At 48.5% G+C, this 18,244-nt stretch overlaps 1 protein-coding gene and 1 long non-coding RNA gene across 2 annotated transcripts in view; both read left to right on the plus strand.

Annotated features, from left to right (window-relative positions):
- The window catches only part of LOC132509504 (uncharacterized), a 44,972-nt gene extending 33,903 nt beyond the window's left edge, over positions 1 to 11,069 (plus strand). The window contains exons 2-3 of the long non-coding RNA XR_009537037.1: positions 10,046 to 10,148; positions 10,996 to 11,069. This is a non-coding gene — a long non-coding RNA (uncharacterized LOC132509504). The remainder of the gene's footprint in view (positions 1 to 10,045; positions 10,149 to 10,995) is intronic.
- A 1,183-nt stretch (positions 11,070 to 12,252) lies between these two features.
- On the plus strand, positions 12,253 to 17,209 carry LOC132509726 (sialic acid-binding Ig-like lectin 14). The gene is made up of 8 exons (XM_060131075.1): positions 12,253 to 12,359; positions 13,277 to 13,337; positions 13,404 to 13,787; positions 14,005 to 14,283; positions 14,485 to 14,532; positions 15,613 to 15,864; positions 16,107 to 16,245; positions 16,360 to 17,209. Exons 1-8 carry the CDS (start codon positions 12,339 to 12,341, stop codon positions 16,400 to 16,402), a joined length of 1,227 nt encoding a protein of 408 aa, XP_059987058.1. The 5' UTR covers positions 12,253 to 12,338; the 3' UTR covers positions 16,403 to 17,209.
- Positions 17,210 to 18,244: the final 1,035 nt, after the last annotated feature.

An 18,244-nucleotide genomic window follows, 5' to 3' on the forward strand; every position in this document is an offset into this window, starting at 1 on the left:
AAGGGGGCTTCCCTGGTGGCGCAGTGGTTGAGAGTCCGCCTGCCGATGCAGGGGACACGGGTTCATGCCCCGGTCCGGGAAGATCCCACATGCCGCGGAGCGGCTGGGCCCGTGAGCCATGGCCGCTGAGCCTGTGCGTCCGGAGCCTGTGCTCCGCAACGGGAGAGGCCACAGCAGTGAGAGGCCCATGTACCGAAAAAAAAAAAAAAAAAAAAAGAATGAGGAAGGAGGTGGCCTTCTCCCGCTCCCCACTTGATTATAAAACTCTAGCCCACGAAGTTCTCGGGGAGGCACCCTCTTGCCCACCCACTTGTAAGCCTCATAAGCATCCTATTCTTTTTTTTTTTTTCACTTTTTGTCATTGAAATTTTTCTCTAACAACCATAGCTTGCTTTCACACTAGAATTTGTATTTTTAAAGCTCTCTGGACAGGGATGGATTGAACACCTGGAAGAAATGTACAGTTACAAAATGTGGATAATAAAACCACATACTTGATATTAAATACCAGATGATACTTGTAAACACATGCCAAGTTCTTAGTCTTATACAACAAGGGATGAACAGAGAGCCCCATCCATAAAATAATTTTCATTCTCTTCCCAGAAGAATTGCTCAGGCGACAAATACCCAGACAGGAAACTTGCTGTCTCATAGTGAGAACATCAGCCTTGTGCTTAATTTAATTTATGGCTTCACAGCAGCTCGCCAGAATTTGAGATAATGTCTTCACATTCCTTATTAGTTTACTGAAACATCGCCAAAGGCACAGTTGAGCCCTGAGCAGATGGCAAGCTTCAATCCCTGAAATGGGATTATAGTTCTTTCTTTGCCGGCAGTTGACAGATGTGTATCATCACATGCCTCGGGGCAAAGACTGGAAAAGCATCCTAGTCTAATAATCTGGATAGGCAGTGAAATGTCCAGAACTCAGAGTAGGCACACCAGACATGGCCACTGCAAAACCTAAGCTCTCTGAAGGCAACAGGACACAGAAATGATGTTTCTGGAATTAGATCATGTCGGGAACCAGATGGGATAGTGGCAATTGTGTGCAATTTAGAATGAGGCGGACGTTGGACCGATTCCCTATACCTCCCTTTGGACCTTAAGGCAAATTATGTAACAGCACTCAGCCTCAGTTTCCTCATCCACAGAATGGGTGTAATAATGAACATAATATTTAGCTGACAGGATTGTGTGAAAATTAAACACGGTACCTGATACCTGACTCTGCAACTTGCTGATTTTTATTTTATTCACTGTTTACCATGTGCCAGGAAGGTGCCAAGGGCTCGACAAGGTTCATCTCCTATAAGGTTCCAAACTTAGGTCCCTTCTCATATGCATGTTTCACTGTCCTCAAATGAGCAAGTCTCATGAACCAATGATATAAAACCCAACAGTAAAATTATACTTGGAGTTTAACGGTTACAAAAGTACCTATATACATACATACAGAAAAACAAAAGGAGAGGGTTAAACTTCATGAACCATACATCCAACTTAAATTAGAGAAACTTGCCCCCAACCCTCAGAACTTCATCACTCACCCCACAGACTCCCTGTCACGCAGTTAAAAGATCCTCCCATCACTCACCTTACGCAGTCCCCACCAGTCATTCTCCCCACCAATGCCCTGGAAGAGATCACTCTCCTCAGAGACCCGCCCCTCACCCACTGTAAATCTCTCCAATCACTCACCCTGGAAACACCCCTGATACTCAACCCCACAGATTCCCCATCACTCTCCCCAGCAAATCTATTCCAACAAACACATTCTGGGGCCTTCCCTGGCGGTCCAGTGGTTAAGAATTCGCCTTCCAATGCAGGGGATGCAGGTTCGATCCCTAGTCAGGGAACTTAAGATCCCACATGCGGCGGGGCAGCTAAGCCCACGAGACGCGACTAGAGAGAAGCCTGCATACCGCAACTTAAGACCCGATGCAGCCAAATTAATTACTTCAAAACAAAACAATAACAAACACATACTTCTTCATCAGCCAGACCGTGGTTTCCTGCATAACACAGAAGGCCTGTGGACAAGGAAGCATCTGCCCTCTGTGGTCTGCTCTCAGCAGGAGGGTCCAGATTGTCCCAGGAACAGGCAGTCCAGGATACGCTGCTCCCTGTGTCTGCCCCCAGGCTCCTGAGAACTATTCCTGGGGCTGGGGGACATTAGGGGAAGTGATTCACCACTTGGGGGGCTGTAGGAGGCAGTGGTTGATTGGGAGCAGGGGCTTCAGGGATCGGAGGGCTTTGAGGCTCACCTTGTAACACACACAAGGGGGACAGTAACGGATGGAGGACATATGAAATCAGTAATGGCGGTGCTAAGCACAGCATGTGGGAACCAGTGCATGGGAGACCTAGGGGGTCCATGATGGAGGTTTGCGAGGGTGACCGCATTGCTTCCTGGGCAGTGAGTGTTGGGGTCCTTTGGGGATGAATGAGTGGGTCGACGTTGGCCTCTCCTTGGGTCCCTGTGGACATGGTGAGGGTCACTGATTGGGCAGGTTGCTGGTGGTTTCCTATTGGAATGGGTTATTTGAAACCCCACATGGGGGATTATTTAGGCTGCCGTGTTTACCAAGTGCCAGGTAGGTGCTCAGGGCTTCACAGGCCTCGTCGAATGCCACTTTCAAACCTGTGATTAATCCCTTCCCACACATTTTGGAAACTACAGCTAAAGTCACAGCTTCGTATTCTCACAGTTAAAAGGCGGCAGAGCTGTGATGAAGTTGCATTAAGTGTCGTCCACATCTCTTTTTTTTGTTGTTTTAATGCTGTTCGACTTTTCTGAGCTCTGTCTACTGTCAGTGGCTAGCACGGTGACCTTCCCCAAGGGCCCCCAGAAACTGATGCAGAGCGAATGGTGGATGAGTGACCATGTGGTCGCTGCCTTTCGAGGGCTGCTTCGTGTCTCTGCAGAGCCCCTGGGTCAGGCCGCATCACTGAGGCTACAGGCTCCTCCTTCACTTCCCAGCCCCACTCGCTCCTGTGGCTCTGGTCGGAGCCTTCAGATGGCCGCCTATCTGGGCTCCTGGGAAGAGTGGAGCTGTCAGCAAGAAAGACCCAGAGGGGACATGCCTGCTGATGTGTTTGCCCCAGAGGCCCCAGGTCTTGGGGCCAGAGGAGCAGAATGGATCATGTGAGGTGAGCAGGAGCTCCAGGGTCAGTTCTCCAGCACGTGAGGGCAGACACAGGAAGCAGCAGGTTCTGGACTCCCTGTCCCAGAGATACTACTCAGCAATAAAATGGAAGGAACCGCTGAGGCAGGAACCGACAGCATGCAGGAATCCGAAGACGCCAGACATAAAAGAGGACACAGTTATGATTCCGTTTTTATGAAGTTCTAATATGGCCAAAACTAAGCTATGGCGATAGAAATCAGTAAAGGCTGCCTCAGGGAGGCATAGTATAAGGAAAGTTTGAGTAGTGACGGAAATATTCTCCATCTTGATTGGGGTGGATGAATGCATTTATCAAAACTCATTAAAACCTGTGTACTAAGCAAAGGAAACCATAAACAAAACGAAAAGACAACCCTCAGGATGGGAGAAAATATTTGCAAATGAAGCAACTGACAAGGGATTAATCTCCAAAATATTCAAAGAGCTCATGCAGCTCAATATCAAAAAAACAAACAACACAATCAAAAAATGGGCAGAAGACCTAAATAGACATTTCTCCAAAGAAGACGTACAGATGGCCAACAGACACATGAAAGGATGCTCAACATCACTAATCGTTAGAGAAATGCAAATCAAAACTACAATGAGGTATCACCTCACACCCGTCAGAATGGCCATCATCAAAAAATCTACAAACAATAAATGCTGGAGAGGGTGTGGAGAGAAGGGAACCCTCTTGCACTGTTGGTGGGAATGTAAATTGGTGCAGTCACTATGGAGAACAGTATGGATGTTCCTTAAAAAACTAAAAATAGAGCTACCATATGACCCAGCAATCCCACTCCTGGGCATATACCCAGAGAAAACCGTAATTCAAAAGGACGCATGGACTCCGATGTTCATTGCAGCACTATTTACAATAGCCAGGACATGGAAGCAACCTAAATGTCCATTGACAGAGGAAAGGATAAAGAAGATGTGGTACATATATACAATGGAATATTACTCAGCCATAAAAAGGAATGAAATAGTGCCATTTGCAGAGACGTGAATCGACCTAGAGAGTGCCGTACACAGTGAAATAAGTCAGAAAGAGAAAAACAAATATTGTATAATATTGCTTATGTGTGGAATCTAGAAAAAGATACAATGAACTTATGTGCAAAGCAGAAATAGAGTCACAGATGTAGAGAACAAACTTATGGTTACCAAGGTGGGGGGAGGTGGGATGAACTGGGAGATTGGAATTGACATACATACACTACTATATATAAAATAGATAACTAATGAGAACCTACTGTATCACACAGGGAACTCTACTCAGTGCTCTTTGGTGACCTAACTGGGAAGGAAATCTAAAAATGACTGAATGTATGTATACATACAACTGATTCACTTTGCTGTACAGCAGAAACTAACACAACATTGTAAAGCAACTATACTCCAATAAAGATTAATTTAAAAAAAGAAAAAAAATTTTAAACAACAAAAATCCTGTGGACTAGACATAAATACATTAAATAAAAATTATTTACATATATATTTATATGTCATACATAAGTGTATATCACGCATATATGATAAAATATGTATGTAAGATACTGTAATGGTGGATACATGACATTATGCTTTTGTCAAAACCCATAGCATTGTGTAACACAAAGAGAGAACTTCACTGTGAACTATGGACTTTGGTTGATGATGATGTGTCAGTATTGGTTCATTATTTGTAACAAATATACTACACTAATGCAAGATGTTAGTAATAGGGAAGAATATGAGGGGGTTAGGGTGCCTATGGGAACTCTCTGTACTGTCTGCTCAATTTTTCTGTAAACCTAAAACTGTTCTAAAACAATAAAGTCTATTGATTATTTTAAACATTTACTTGTGTATACATCTATTATTTATAAATGTACCTAAATATATATTCATTATATGTAAATTATATCACAATAAAAAAAAATGAAGCAAGACACAGGCAATGACATATAATATGATTGCACTTATAAAAAGTTCAAAAATAGGTTTATCTGAACTATACTTTTTTAATAAATTTATTTATTTATTTTTGGCTGCGTTGGTTCTTCTTTGCTGCGGGTGGGCTTTCTCTAGCTGCGGCGAGTGGGGGCTACTCTTCGTTGTGTTGTGTAGGCTTCTCATCTCGGTGGCTTTTCTTGTTGCGGAGCATGGGCTCTAGGTGCGCAGGCCTCAGTAGTTGTGGCACGTGGGCTCAGTAGTTGTGGCTCGTGAGCTCTAGAGCCCAGGCTCAGTAGTTGTGGTGCACGAGCTTAGTTGCTCCGCGGCATGTGGGATCTTCCCAGACCAGGGCTCGAATCCATGTCCCCTGCGTTGGCAGGCGGATTCTTAACCACTGCGCCACCAGGGAAGCCCCTGAACTATAATTTTTAGGGATACATTGGTGATAAAACTATAAAGAAAGCATGGAGGGCTTCCCTGGTGGCGCAGTGGTTGAGAGTCTGCCTACTGATGCAGGAGACATGGGTTCGTGCCCCGGTCCGGGAAGATCCCACATGCTGCGGAGCGGCTGGGCTGGTGAGCCATGGCCGCTGGGCCTGCGTGTCCGGAGCCTGTGCTCCGCAACGGGAGAGGCCACAACAGTGAGAGGCCCACGTACCGCAAAAAAAAAAAAAAAGAAAGCATGGAAATGGTTAATGTAAAAGCCAGGATCATGGATACTTTTAGGAGGGATACACAGTGTTGTGACCAGAGACACATAGGTTTGATTGCATCAAAATGAAGGTTCACATCAAATAGAGGACAACTGAGATCAGTTCAATTGAGAAATGACAGAATGGGAGGAATTATTTCCTTCATTTAAGCCCACAAGAGCTTTTTGACTAGAATGTACCAAAACTTTCACAAATCAACAAGAAGAAAAACAAGCCATCATAAAAATAGCAAATGACATGAATATTTATTTCAGAAATGTGGAAATATGAATGGAAAACAAGTCCATATTGAGATGCTGAAACACACTGGTAGTTGAAGAAAAATCAAACCGAAACGAGATACTGCTCTACACACATCAGGTTGGAAAACCAAGAAGGCAGATAACAGCAAGGGTAGCAAAGATGTGAGGAAGTAGGAACCTCATGCTCTGATGGTGGGTGTGTGGACTCTTGAGCTATTTTGGGAGCTGGCGATACTCGATATCTCAAACTGGCGATATTTCGTGAACTGAGTGCGTTTGCTTTGTGATAAGTCACTGTACTGCACACTTACCCATTTGTATCTTCTGAACATTATACACTTCACCATAAAAAAAATTTTTTTTAGCTGATACCAAGTGGAAGTAGCCAGGGAAAAAATGTGTACTGTATGATGCCATTCACATAAAGGTCAAAAGTAATAAAACTTTGAAATCTAGGGATGCATATTTTGTTGGTAAAAATATATTATTCTCTAAGGTTAATAATAGGGATGAGATCAGAATCTTTAGAGAAGTTGGGCTTCCCTGGTGGCGCAGTGGTTGAGAGTCCGCCTGCCGATGCAGGGGACGCGGGTTCGTGGCCCGGTCCGGGAAGATCCCACACGCCGCGGAGCCGCTGGGCCCGTGAGCCATGGCCGCTGAGCCTGCGCGTCCAGAGCCTGTGCTCCGCAACGGGAGAGGCCACAACAGCGAGAGGCCCGCGTACCGCAAAAAAGAAAAAAGAATCTTTAGAGAAGTTGATAAGGAAAGCTCCACGGTCCTTCTGTGTAAACCCTTCGAATAGATAAATCACAAAGAAGGATTACAGTTAATTTAAAAAGATGGGAAAGGTTGTTTATAATCACATCAATGCAAAGTAAAGAAAAGATATAATACTGTTTCTCTACTCTTGAATTAGCAAAAGTGAAAGAAGTCAAGCATACCAGGCACTCTCATATGAGTAGGGCACTTTTGGAAAATGTCGTGTTGGCTTCAAATGGAATTGGAGGAATCATCTCCACATACCGTATCAATTAGAAATGCATTTCATTCTAAGTTACAAAAAAAGCTGACTTTCGGGAACCTTAACAAATAGGGCGGGACTTCCCGGGTGGCGACACGGGTTCGATCCCTGGTCTGGGAAGATCCCACATGCCGCGGAGCAGCTAAGCCCGTGCATCACAACTACTGAGCCTGTGCTCTAGAGCCCGTGAGCTACAACTACTGAGCCCACGTGCCGCAACTACTGAAGCCCGCACGCCTAGAGCGTATGCTCGGCAACAAGAGAAGCCACCGCAATGAGAAGCCCACGCGCTGCAAAGAAGAGTAGCCCCACTCACTGCAACTAGAGAGAGCCCGCGCTCAGCAACGAAGACCCAACACAGCCAAAAATAAATGAAACAAAAAACCCAAAACCAAACAGGGCTTTATTTTTCTCATGAAACACGAAGGGGTGGGGGGAGGGGAGAGCTGCTGCTGGCTTTGATTAAGTGGCTTGGCAGAATCTACAAGACTTTCCAGAGAGTAAAGAAGGAAGGAGAGGCAAAGGATTGGCCCCAGGCCAGAGGGTCGGCCCCTCCCTGATCTTCTCCTTCCTAGGCAGACCCAGTCCTTCTGCCTCAGATGGTTTTCTGGCCTGAGGTCCAGATCTGGTTCGTGTCTAGTCAGACCCTTCTGTACAATCCAGTTATCCCTAAACTCAAGATCCAATGCTGCTTCAGCACCACGGACAGCGACACCCCCCTGCTTCCTGGGGACAAGATGGTGTCTTGGCTGGAAAGAGCAATCCCGCTGTGGGTAGGTTCTGGTGGGAAGGCGAAGTGGGAGAGGCTTGGGGACTTGATATGAACAGGATCAAGGCCTCCCTATCTACGTCTGTCTAGACTCCAAGAAACCTATCTGGGGAAAATAGACCCCCAAACCCCCCATGTGTCTTAAGGGGAGTGGGGGTTGGTCTTCAGGAAGAGAGAGTCAGCGTTTCAGGGTTCAGGAAGAGTCCACCCAGCTGTGGTCCCAGGAGAGAAGAGCTCAGCTTTCACTTCCCCCCCGGCAGTGGCCCGAGGGAGAGATGGGTATTTCTGTTGAAGGGAGAAGTTTGACATAGAAGCCATACACTTCAACCTAGGAAGCACCCCCAGCTCTCTTAGCACCCCATGGCCGCCCCCATCTCCAAGCTGGGAAAGGCTATTCAGATGGCGTCAGGCGAATCTAGATTATCCTCTGCAGCCCAGAAATGCTGCTGCCGCTGTGGCCACAACCGTGAGGGCAACAGATGTGAGGAAGAGGTTTCCTGGCAGGGCTGCAGACAGAGACTCGGTTTCCTGCAGTGGTCCCTGGAGGTTGGCGCAGGTGCGATCTGTAACCTTTACTCAGTGACGGTGAAGGAGAACCTATGCATCCCATCCCGTTCTCCATTTCAACCCATGGATTTTCTGGACTGACTTTAGCCCATTCGACATCCACCTTCAGATCCTGGAGGTGGGCAGCAGACATTGTAATCCCCTTCTGGCCACAGACCCCATCAAAACCTGGAAGAAACAATCTGGGGCCAATCCAACCTTCTGTGGGATCCAGGGACCCACAGTTGCCCTCTAAGCATCAGATTCTCCAAGATGCGGGGAAGTGGGAATACTTTAAGGTAGAGAAATATTATGTGAAAAAGGACTCCCAATATATCTGAATGTGACAAGTAGCCAGGGATCCCCAGGAGAGAACCCCAGAGACAGGAACACAGATACTCCTTATCTGGAGGGTGGAGGACTTGTTGAGGACCCCAGAGGAAGCCGAGGTGGAGTCTCAGGGTCTCCCCTCTGGGGTCTGAATCATTTTCTCCTCTTCAGCTTGTTACCAGATACCCCAAATCTACAACCATTTAACCTGAAGTACAACCATTTTGGAATCTGAACAGCCCAAAGTCCAGTAGGAGGATGCTTCTCTCCTCCATGGGGCCCAGGGTCCCCCATTCCTTATTATTCACCCATATGTTCGGGTCCCAAGATCATGACGCCAGGATATGTGTCTATGTGTAACTGATTCACTTTGCCGTACACCTGAAACTAACACAACACTGTAAATCAACTAAACTCCAATAAAAATATTTTTAAAAATAAATAAAATTTTTAAAAAGGATCCTGACACCAGCCCTACGTTGTCAGGAGACCTTCCTAGGAGGTGATAGGTCCATGTATAGAGCCATCTGAGGAGTTCAGCTCATGGCTACAAACCTATACGTGATTTTTCAGGCCTGATCATAGGCAAATGCAAAAGCTTTCCTTGGCTGGCCTCACGGGCGTGCTGCACTGTAGTCTCTGAAAGGAGTTGCAGTGAAGGACTCAGACTGCCCTGGCCCATCGTGCTGTTCACATTTTTGCATTCCTAGCTCAGATGACTTTATTCTTTGGTCTGTTTATCTGAAGCCTTGGGCAGAGGTCTTCAGGCATCTCCACCGAAGCCTCCTCGTAGAGGAGAAGCAGGAAAAATTGGAGACACTTTTCCCCACTCTGATTCAGAACTCAGTACATTTCCATTCCCAACGCCACCCCCAACCCAGGGTCCTTAGACCCACTAGAGCTTTTTGTTCTGGGTCCCGCGTCCGCGAGACGACCCCCATGTCTGCTGGTCACCCTGACCATCGGCAAAGGTTCTCTCCTTGGCTAATTTTAGCCAGGCTCTTGAAGCTCTTTTTCAACAAGTTCTTGAGTTCTGCATCTATCTTTGCATCGTCCATTTTTTCCCCAAGAATCCTGGTAAGACAGTTTAACCAAAATCCCTTACCCTCAAGGTCTGATGGGGTTCCTCACCCTTCACTAGCCCCCAGCTGATATCTGATCACCCTGGCCGACCTTCAGCAAGAAGCCTGGTAGGTCGGTTTAGCCAGAATCCCCCTTTGCCCCTATGTTTCCTCTTAGCAATTTTCCATCCGCTGACCCCTCACCCCGCTCCCTGGCAATAAATTCCCACTTTTCCTCGTTGTATTCAGAATTGAGCCTGATCCCTTTCCCCTGCTGCAAAGCCCCACTGCAGGGGTCCCTGCACCTGTGGCAGTGGTCCTGAATAAAGTCGGCTTCACTGTTCTTTAACAAGTAAGCGATTAAAGGCTTAATTGTTATTTTCATTTTGACTCATTGCTTCAATCAGCTGGTCCCTGAGGAGGGACCCAGCTGCAGAGCCTGTGGGACCTGATGTGTGGCCAGAAGCCCGGCCTGAGAACGGAGAAGAAAGCACAACCGTCCCCACCTCGCCACCCTTTTGTGGATCCAACCAAAGAAGTTAAGCCACCATATCTTCCCATGATGGAAGTAGAAAATATTTTCTTTCTCTATCCCGAATGCTCCCAGAACCTGGCTTTTGGCCCCATCCAAGGAAATGGCACAGGTAGGAAGGAAGCTCTCCTCTGTGGCACTGACGGAGGTGGCAACTAGGAGAGGGCTAAAGGCGGTCAGTGCAACGCCTCCCGTTCGCATCACCGCTCTGCTCCCGGCCATCTGGCTGCCGCCCTCTCCCACCCCTGCCCGGCAAAACTCTCACCTGGGTCACCAGTAACCACCTTGTTCTCTTCCTATCTCCCCGGCCGGGCTATCTCAGTCACAACTACCACCTCCCCCTCCAACCCGCAATTAAGCTTAAGCCCGTGCGCACCGCGCCTGAGAGCGTGCGTGTTCTCACGACTCCGCCCAGGGCCCTCTCCTCCCCCTCGGTGAATGTGTCCACGTGTCCACCTCCAGGGACAACTCTGCTCTCTTCTCAACCCCTGTCTTCCCAGCCCAGACCCGCACATGTATACCGCAAGCTGTTAACTCAAATATTCATTACGTAGCATACTTTATACATTTTTTATTTATTTTATTTATTTATTTTGCGGGGCGACGGATCTTCGTTGCTGAAAAGAGCATGGGCTCAGACAGATAACTTCCATGCCATTGTTCATAGCAGCAAGATTCCCAGCAGTGGTGGAACCAGTCCCAGCGCCCAGCAACTGAATGGATGAACCAAATGTGGTAACATACAATCAAGTATCATTCAGCCTTTCAAAGCAACGCAAATTCTGACACACGCTACAACGCCGGTGACTCTGGAAAACAGTGTGCTACCTGAAAGAAGCAGACACAAAGGGACAGATATCGTTTGATTCTGCTTATACGAGCTCCCTACAAGGCACATTCATCGAAACAGAAAGTAGAATGGTGTTGCTTGCAGCTAGGGGATGGGGATGGTGAGGAGTTATTGTGTAACTGCAGCAGAGTTTCTGTTTGGGATGATGAGAACATGCTGGAGATAGTGATGACGGTTGCACTAACGTTGCGTATGTACTTAGTGCCATTGAATCGTACCGTATACAATGTTTCAAATGGTGTTTTGTTTCATGGTGATTTTAGAAACGAGAAGTACTTCTGTCCTCATGGGGATGTCGTTATGCGGACAAGAACTTTTCAAAGAAATGATAAGTAAAATGAGAGCATGTCAGCTCTTGACAGGTTTGGAGGAAAATCACACAAGGACCGGAGCATGTGACATATTGGTGTGGGGAGGCAAAGGGATTGGGGGGAAGATGGGAGGATGCTGCGGACCCCGTGCAAGGTGACTGCAGGCCAATGCAGGATTCTGGAAGCCTTTGAGGAGAGCGGACATAGGATTAGACCCTCATTGAGGTAGGATCCTCAGGCTGTTGTGTTCAGAATCAGCCAGAGTGGATCTAGGGCAGCAAGAAAGAGATGTGGCAGGACCCTGCTGGGGACTCCAGGCAGGAGGTGATGGTGCAGTGGACCGAGGAGATCGTGTAGATAGAGAGGATATGTTTTGAATATGTTGTGAAGGTCAAGCTAACAGAATTTTCTAATGGATGTGGTAGGTGAGGGGAAATGAGGATCAAATATGATGCAGAAATGTATGTAGAGAGCTGGATATGAAAGTCTGGGGATCAGAGGAGGGGTCCAGGGTAGAGACCTTAAATTGTAGAGTTAGTGGAAGATGACAATAGATGAGGTTAAAAAAAGTGGGTGGGGTGGGATGATAAGAGTATGATACTTCCTCAAAAACTTAAATATAGAATTAACACATGATCCTGACTTTCACTTCTGGATATCTCTCAAAGAGAACTGAGAGCAGGGACTCCAGGAGATATTTGCACACTCGTGTTCCTAGTAGCGTTATTCACTATAGCCAAGTGATGGAAGCAACCCAGCTTGCCCTCAACAGATGAAGGGATAAGCAAAACCATGGAATATTATTCAGCCTGAAAAAGGAGGGAATTTCTGACACTTGCTACCACATGGATGAACTCTGAGGACATTACGGTAAGTTCAACAACCTAGTGAAAAAAAGACAAACACTACATGATACGCTTATATGGGGTAGACAAAGGAGTCAAATTCCTCGAGAGAGAAAATAGAACTGTGGTTGCCAGGAGCTGGCAGGAAGAAGGAAGAAGGATTGGTTGTTTAGTAGGTACAGAATTTCAAGGTTTTCAACTTGAAAAGAGTTATTTTTTTACTAGATTAAAAAAAAGTCATACTCATTAAAAGAAAATACCCAGTATGCTGCCGGACACTCGGCAATCTCACCACTGATGCAGCTCTAAAGCCCGACAGTGCTGCCTGTTTGGGGAGGAAGTGATGGGCCCGGGTGGGAGCATCTCCTGGGCAGGGACCAGGCCAGCCGTAGCCCTTCTGGTCTCCAGGTCACCAGCCCAAGATGCTCAGTGTTGGGGGAAGGAGTGAAGGCATGATTGGCGGCTGCCTTCACGTCACCCAGGAGCCCCTTCTTGTCTTCTGCCCCAGACGCTCACACAGACCCTAAAGAACCCGACATCTTGCGGGACCGACCACCCGAGGGTCTAGGTGAGGCTCGGACCCTCCAGGTCAAGACAGGAGCTGAGCGGCTCCCTGGTGTAGACAGCGGTGCTCAGACGGGAGGACCTTAGGAGGCTCACCGTGTCCTACGCCTCCGTGTCCTCAGAGGCTCTGGTGCTGGAAGGACCCACCCGAGATGGGGGGCAGGACAGGGCTCTCCTCCTTGCCTGCTCCTCTCTGGGCAGGTCTCCGGGGTCTCTGGACTGAGGGGTGTCCGTCCGCTCTGTGCAGAGGGGGGCCGAGCTCTGGCTCTGCAGTTCCTCTTCTGTGAACAGCTGGGTCTCGTGTTCCTCCCCGGCTTCCCGTGGGTCTCCCCGCAGCCTTACCTCCCTCTCTCCTTCCCCTTCTCTTTTCACACACAGGACGCCCAGAAGCCCTCCGTCTCAGAGATGCTGCCGCTGCTGCTGTCCCTGCTGTGGGCAGGTGGGTGGGCTGCGGGGAGAGGGCTGGGCAGGGCAGGGGCTGTGGCTGACCCTCGTTTCCCCGCAGGGTCCCTGGCTCAGGACAGAGAATACCGGCTGGAAGTGCAGGAGTCCGTGACGGTGCAGGAGGGCCTGTGTGTCCGCGTGCCCTGCTTCTTCCACCATCCCTGGGTCTACTGGGACGACTCTGTCCCATCTTTCGGCTACTGGTTCCAGGAAGGGGCCAGAACCGACCAGAATCGTCCAGTGGCCACAAACGACCCAGGTCGTGAGGTGCTGACAGACACCCAGGGCCGATTCCACCTCCTTGGAGACCCCTGGACCTACAGCTGCTCCCTGGACATCAGAGATGCACGGCAGGGAGACACGGGGACATACTTCTTTAGGGTGGAGAGAGGGCCTTTTGTGAAATATAGTTATTTAGAGAACAAGCTCCACCTGCATGTAACAGGTAAGGATGGTGTCAAGGAGAGGACACACAGACACAGGGGCCCTGAGGGCCCCCAGGGCAGGGCTGGGAGGGGACCCCCTGTCTTCTCATCCTGGGAGGGGCCCAAGAGGACCTAGGAGGACAGGCCGCTGCGGCTGGCCTGGGGCAGAGACAGCTCTGAGGGGCACACTCGGGGCCCCCCATCCAGGGCCTGGGTCTGTTTCTCTCTCCTCTTCAGCTCTGACACAGACACCCGACATCCACGTCCAGGGGACCCTAGAATCTGGCCTCCCCAGGAATATCACCTGTGCAGTGCCATGGGCCTGTGAGAGGGGGACACCCCCCACCTTCTCCTGGACCGGGGTTGCCCTCCCTTCCCTGCACCCCAAGGGCCCCCACTCCTCGGTGCTCACCCTCACCCTGGGGCCCCAGGACCATGGCACCAACCTCACCTGTCGAGTGACCTTCCCCGGAGCTGGCGTGAGCGCAGACAGAACCATCAGGCTCAACGTGTCCTGTGAGCGCGGGGCCGGGACGCCGGGGCCCTGAGGGTGGAGGGCGTTGGGGACGGGAGGCCTGGGTGGGATACTTGGGGACTCTATTTGGAGGCAGGCTGGGAGGAGAACGAGGAGAATGCTGAGACCCCCCCCCCATGGTGTCATGTTACTCATGACACCTCATCATGCTGCAGGAGGACATTTCTTTCTTTCTGTTCCAGATGCTCCACAGAACCTGGACATTCGTGTCTTCCGGGGAAATAGCACAGGTGGGAGAAAAGTACCTGGGTGGAATGGAGGTCAGATGCAGGGATGTTGTGAAGATGGACAGAATCAAGCCCATCACTCATCCCCTCTCTGCTCCTACGTCTGCCCTCTGCCCCCCAACCCTGTCCCCTGGCAGGACTCACTTTAGGGCCACTGTGGATTCCTAGTGACAACTCACTGTCACCTCCGCTTGCCCCCTCCCTTCCCACCTCTTCTCCCTCCTCACTTTCCCAGGACATCCTTTCGCGGATTCCCTGCCTCCTCCCTGTCTCCGTCTCTCCCGCAAGGAGACTGAGTTCCCAAGCTGGGTTCTGCAGGATTCCAAGGGGAAGCTCGTCTACTCCGGGGTTTCCAATCCTACCTCTGCCCTGAAGACTCTCCCAAACCTCTGTCCTGAGTGCCCTCCACTCCCCCTGCAAGGGACCCTCCGATATGAGTAACCCGAGCCTGGATCTCGGCAATTCCTTTAGGCTCCGTGTCTCACCCAATCGTCCCCGGGACTCAGGGAGTTTTGCGACGTTGACTTTCTGAGAATGACTCACGTCAGTCCCCTCGTCCATCCCCGTGACCGCAGCTCCAACTCAGGCCTCCATCCTCTCTCTGGCCTGGATCCGGACCAGCCTCCCCTCTGGCCTGTCAGCCTCTAGTCTTGGCCCTGTCCAGCCTGCAAGAATGGGGACCCCAAAGGGATCTCTACATGCCCCAGATCTGACCCTACGACTTTCTTGCTCAGAACCCTCCCATGGCTCCCTGGGGCTCTCATCACCTGCGTGCAGGCCTCCAAGTGGCCAGACCCACGGATGTCAGTGCCCTGCACAGTTTCACACATCAAGGGCCACTTCCTGGGATGTTCTCTCCCAGGCCTAGATCTGGTCGACTCTTCCTCAAGCGTCCACAGCCCCCGGTCCTGGGATCAGCAGGTTGCCTCTCCTTCCCCCGCCTCACCTCATAGACTGCCCCCCGTCCTTGGCCTTGCCTGCAGTGCCTGTCTCAGAGCCGCTGTTCCCGTGTCTGGGAGGACAGAGGGAGAGAAGGGCCTCTCAGCCTTGCCCTTCTAGCTCTCTCTGTCTCTCTAATCCCAGAGATCCTGGGCAACGCCACCTCCCTTCGAGTCGTGGAGGGCCAGTCCCTGCGCCTGGTCTGTGTTGTCGACAGCAACCCACCCACCAGGATACGCTGGGCCCGTGGGTGCCTGACAGTGAGCCCCTCACAGCCTTTGGACCCTGGGGTCCTGGAGCTGCCCCACGTGGTCTTAGGGGATGGAGGAGAATTAACCTGCCAAGCTCAGCACCCGAGGGGCTCCCTCCGTGTCTCCCTGAACCTAGTTGTACAAGGTGAGTATAAGCAAGGATGCCTGAGTTCTGAGCTAGGGTGGAAAGCAGGGTTAAGGTGTGGACTTACAGGGACTTCCCTGGTGGTCCAGTGGTTAAGACTCCATGCTTCCAATGCAGAGGACGTGGGTTTGATCCCTGGTCGCAGAACTAAAATCCCATATGGCAAGCAGCGTGGCCAAAATAAAAATAATGGTGTGGACTTACACCTATCATCCACCTTCCTCTCTCTTTTCGTCCTCCAGGTGTCTCCTCTTCCTTCTCCCAAGTCTCTGGGGAGCGGAGAGAGGGCTCCTGGCCCCTGGTCCTCACGTTGCTCAGGGGGGCCCTGATGGGGGCTGGTTTCCTTCTCACCTATGGCCTCACCTGGATCTACTATACCAGGTGAGAAGCCCTTCTTAAGGTGTCCCTGATTTGGGGACACCTCCGTCTTGTCCTTTCCAGAGCAGACCTTCCACGAAACTGGTCCCTTGTTTCAGAACTGTGTTTCCTTTACAGGTGCAGAAACTCACAAGGGAATAGGGTTGAGAGGTGCGACTGAGTTCCCTTCTTCACAGTGGTGCTTCAAGGTCTATGAACAAGGAGGTCCCAGGTGACTTGAACCTGCTTCCCTTCCAGAAATAGCATCTCTTCACATCCGGCCTCCAGGTTTCTTCCTGATAGTTCTACATGAGTGGTTGTGAGGGCAAGGAGGAAATAGATATTTTTATTATTAAATTGAACTGTGCTCCATGTAACGTTTTCTTCTCTGCGCTTACACCTTAGCATGGTTTTGATATGCCCATAGCGCGACCCATAATATATTGTTCTAAATCCCATGATATGGTATTTTTTAAAGTTAATTTGAAAGAGATTTTTTTAATTAGAACAATTAACTATTTTATATTTATCCGCATATGAACCATTTCAATTGCTCTTCATCCCTTTGTTGTAAAAATAAAATCCCCTAAGGAAAAGTAAAAATAAGAGGGATTCCCTGTGGAAAGAACATATTTAGAAAATGGACCTGGTGTGGCTAACAGGTACCCCCAATAAAATGGAGCCAGGCAATCGTGACAGACCTAGGGTTCAGTCACGTACTCTGAGTTCTTAGAAAAACCACGAACGAAAACTATAAGGACTTCTGATTGTGCTAAGGGTCCTACCTGAAAAACCCCTAAGGAGATGCTCCAGTGACAGCCATCATTGGAAACTTCTGGTCAGGCTGCAGTGACTTGCGGTCAGGCTGCAAGGGCCATCCAGTCCCCTTTTATAAGTCTCCCAACTGTGGCTTCTTTGGCTTGTGCTTTCAAACACCCCTCACCCCTTCACCTCCAAGGAACGTACTTTTGGTTACAGCCAAAGGCTTCTTATCCCTGGTTTGCAAACCTTGCAAACAATAAAGCTGTCCTTTTGCATTAAGATAACGCTGCCTCTTTTCTCAGATTTATTTCTAATTTAAGATGACAGTATAGTTTCTCTAGAGTATCATTTTCCTTTTACCTGAAGATCTTTTCATATATTTTTGTAGTGTAGGTATGCTGGTGATGAATTCTCTCAGCCACTGTTTGTCTGGAAAAGTTTCCATGTACATTAGCTTTGGAAGGATATTTTTGTTGGATTAGGAATTCTAGGTTAAACTTTTCCCTGTTCTGTTGTTTAAATTCTTTTGGCTTGCCTAGTTTCGCCTTATTTTCATCTTTCTTTCTTTGTAGTTTATATTTTTCTGTAGCTGGTTTTAATATTTTCTCTTTTTCACTGGGTTTTAATAATCGAATAATATGTGTCTTGGCGTGTAAATGTGTGTGTGTGACAGAGAGAGCGAGACAGAGAGAGAGACAGAGATTATCCTACTTGGAGGGTGTTGAGTATCTTGAATCTGAAATTTTATAGTAGTGATCAAATTTATAAAAATTGAAGCCAGTGTTTATATATATATATGTATTTTTTTTTCTATTCCCCTCTGGGTCTCCAATTTTACATATGTGATAATGCCCAGTATTATCTCATTATCAGCTCTGAGCATCTGTTCACCATTTCCAACCTTTTTTCTCTATATTCTTCAGTTTGAATAGGATCTGATGCTACATCTTCAAGTTTACTGATTATTCTTCCACAATATTGAATCTGCTGTTAGTCTCATTCAGTGAAATTCTCACTTCAGATAATTTATTTTTTTCTCTAGAAGTTAATTTCCTTGGTTTTTAATCTTACGTTTCTTCTTTTATTATGTTGATGTTTTCCTTTACATCCTCGAGTATATGGATAATGTTTGTAATCAATGTTTTCATGTTTTTGTCTGCTAGGTCTGTCTCCTCTGTCATGTCTAGGCCTGATTCCACTGAAGGATTTTTCTCTCACCGAGTGTCACATGTTCCTGCTTCTTTATGTGTCTAGTAATGTT

This window comes from Lagenorhynchus albirostris, chromosome 19, assembly GCF_949774975.1.
Source record: "Lagenorhynchus albirostris chromosome 19, mLagAlb1.1, whole genome shotgun sequence".
Lineage (NCBI taxonomy): Eukaryota > Metazoa > Chordata > Mammalia > Artiodactyla > Delphinidae > Lagenorhynchus > Lagenorhynchus albirostris.

Bases quoted from the DNA above. Each gene is read 5' to 3' on its own strand.
- LOC132509726 (XM_060131075.1), top strand. From the start codon at position 12,339: ATGAACTCTGAGGACATTACG. The intron at 13,788-14,004 runs GTAAGGATGGTG...TCTCCTCTTCAG, and splicing joins GCTCCACCTGCATGTAACAG to CTCTGACACAGACACCCGAC. The intron at 15,865-16,106 runs GTGAGTATAAGC...TTCGTCCTCCAG, and splicing joins CCTGAACCTAGTTGTACAAG to GTGTCTCCTCTTCCTTCTCC.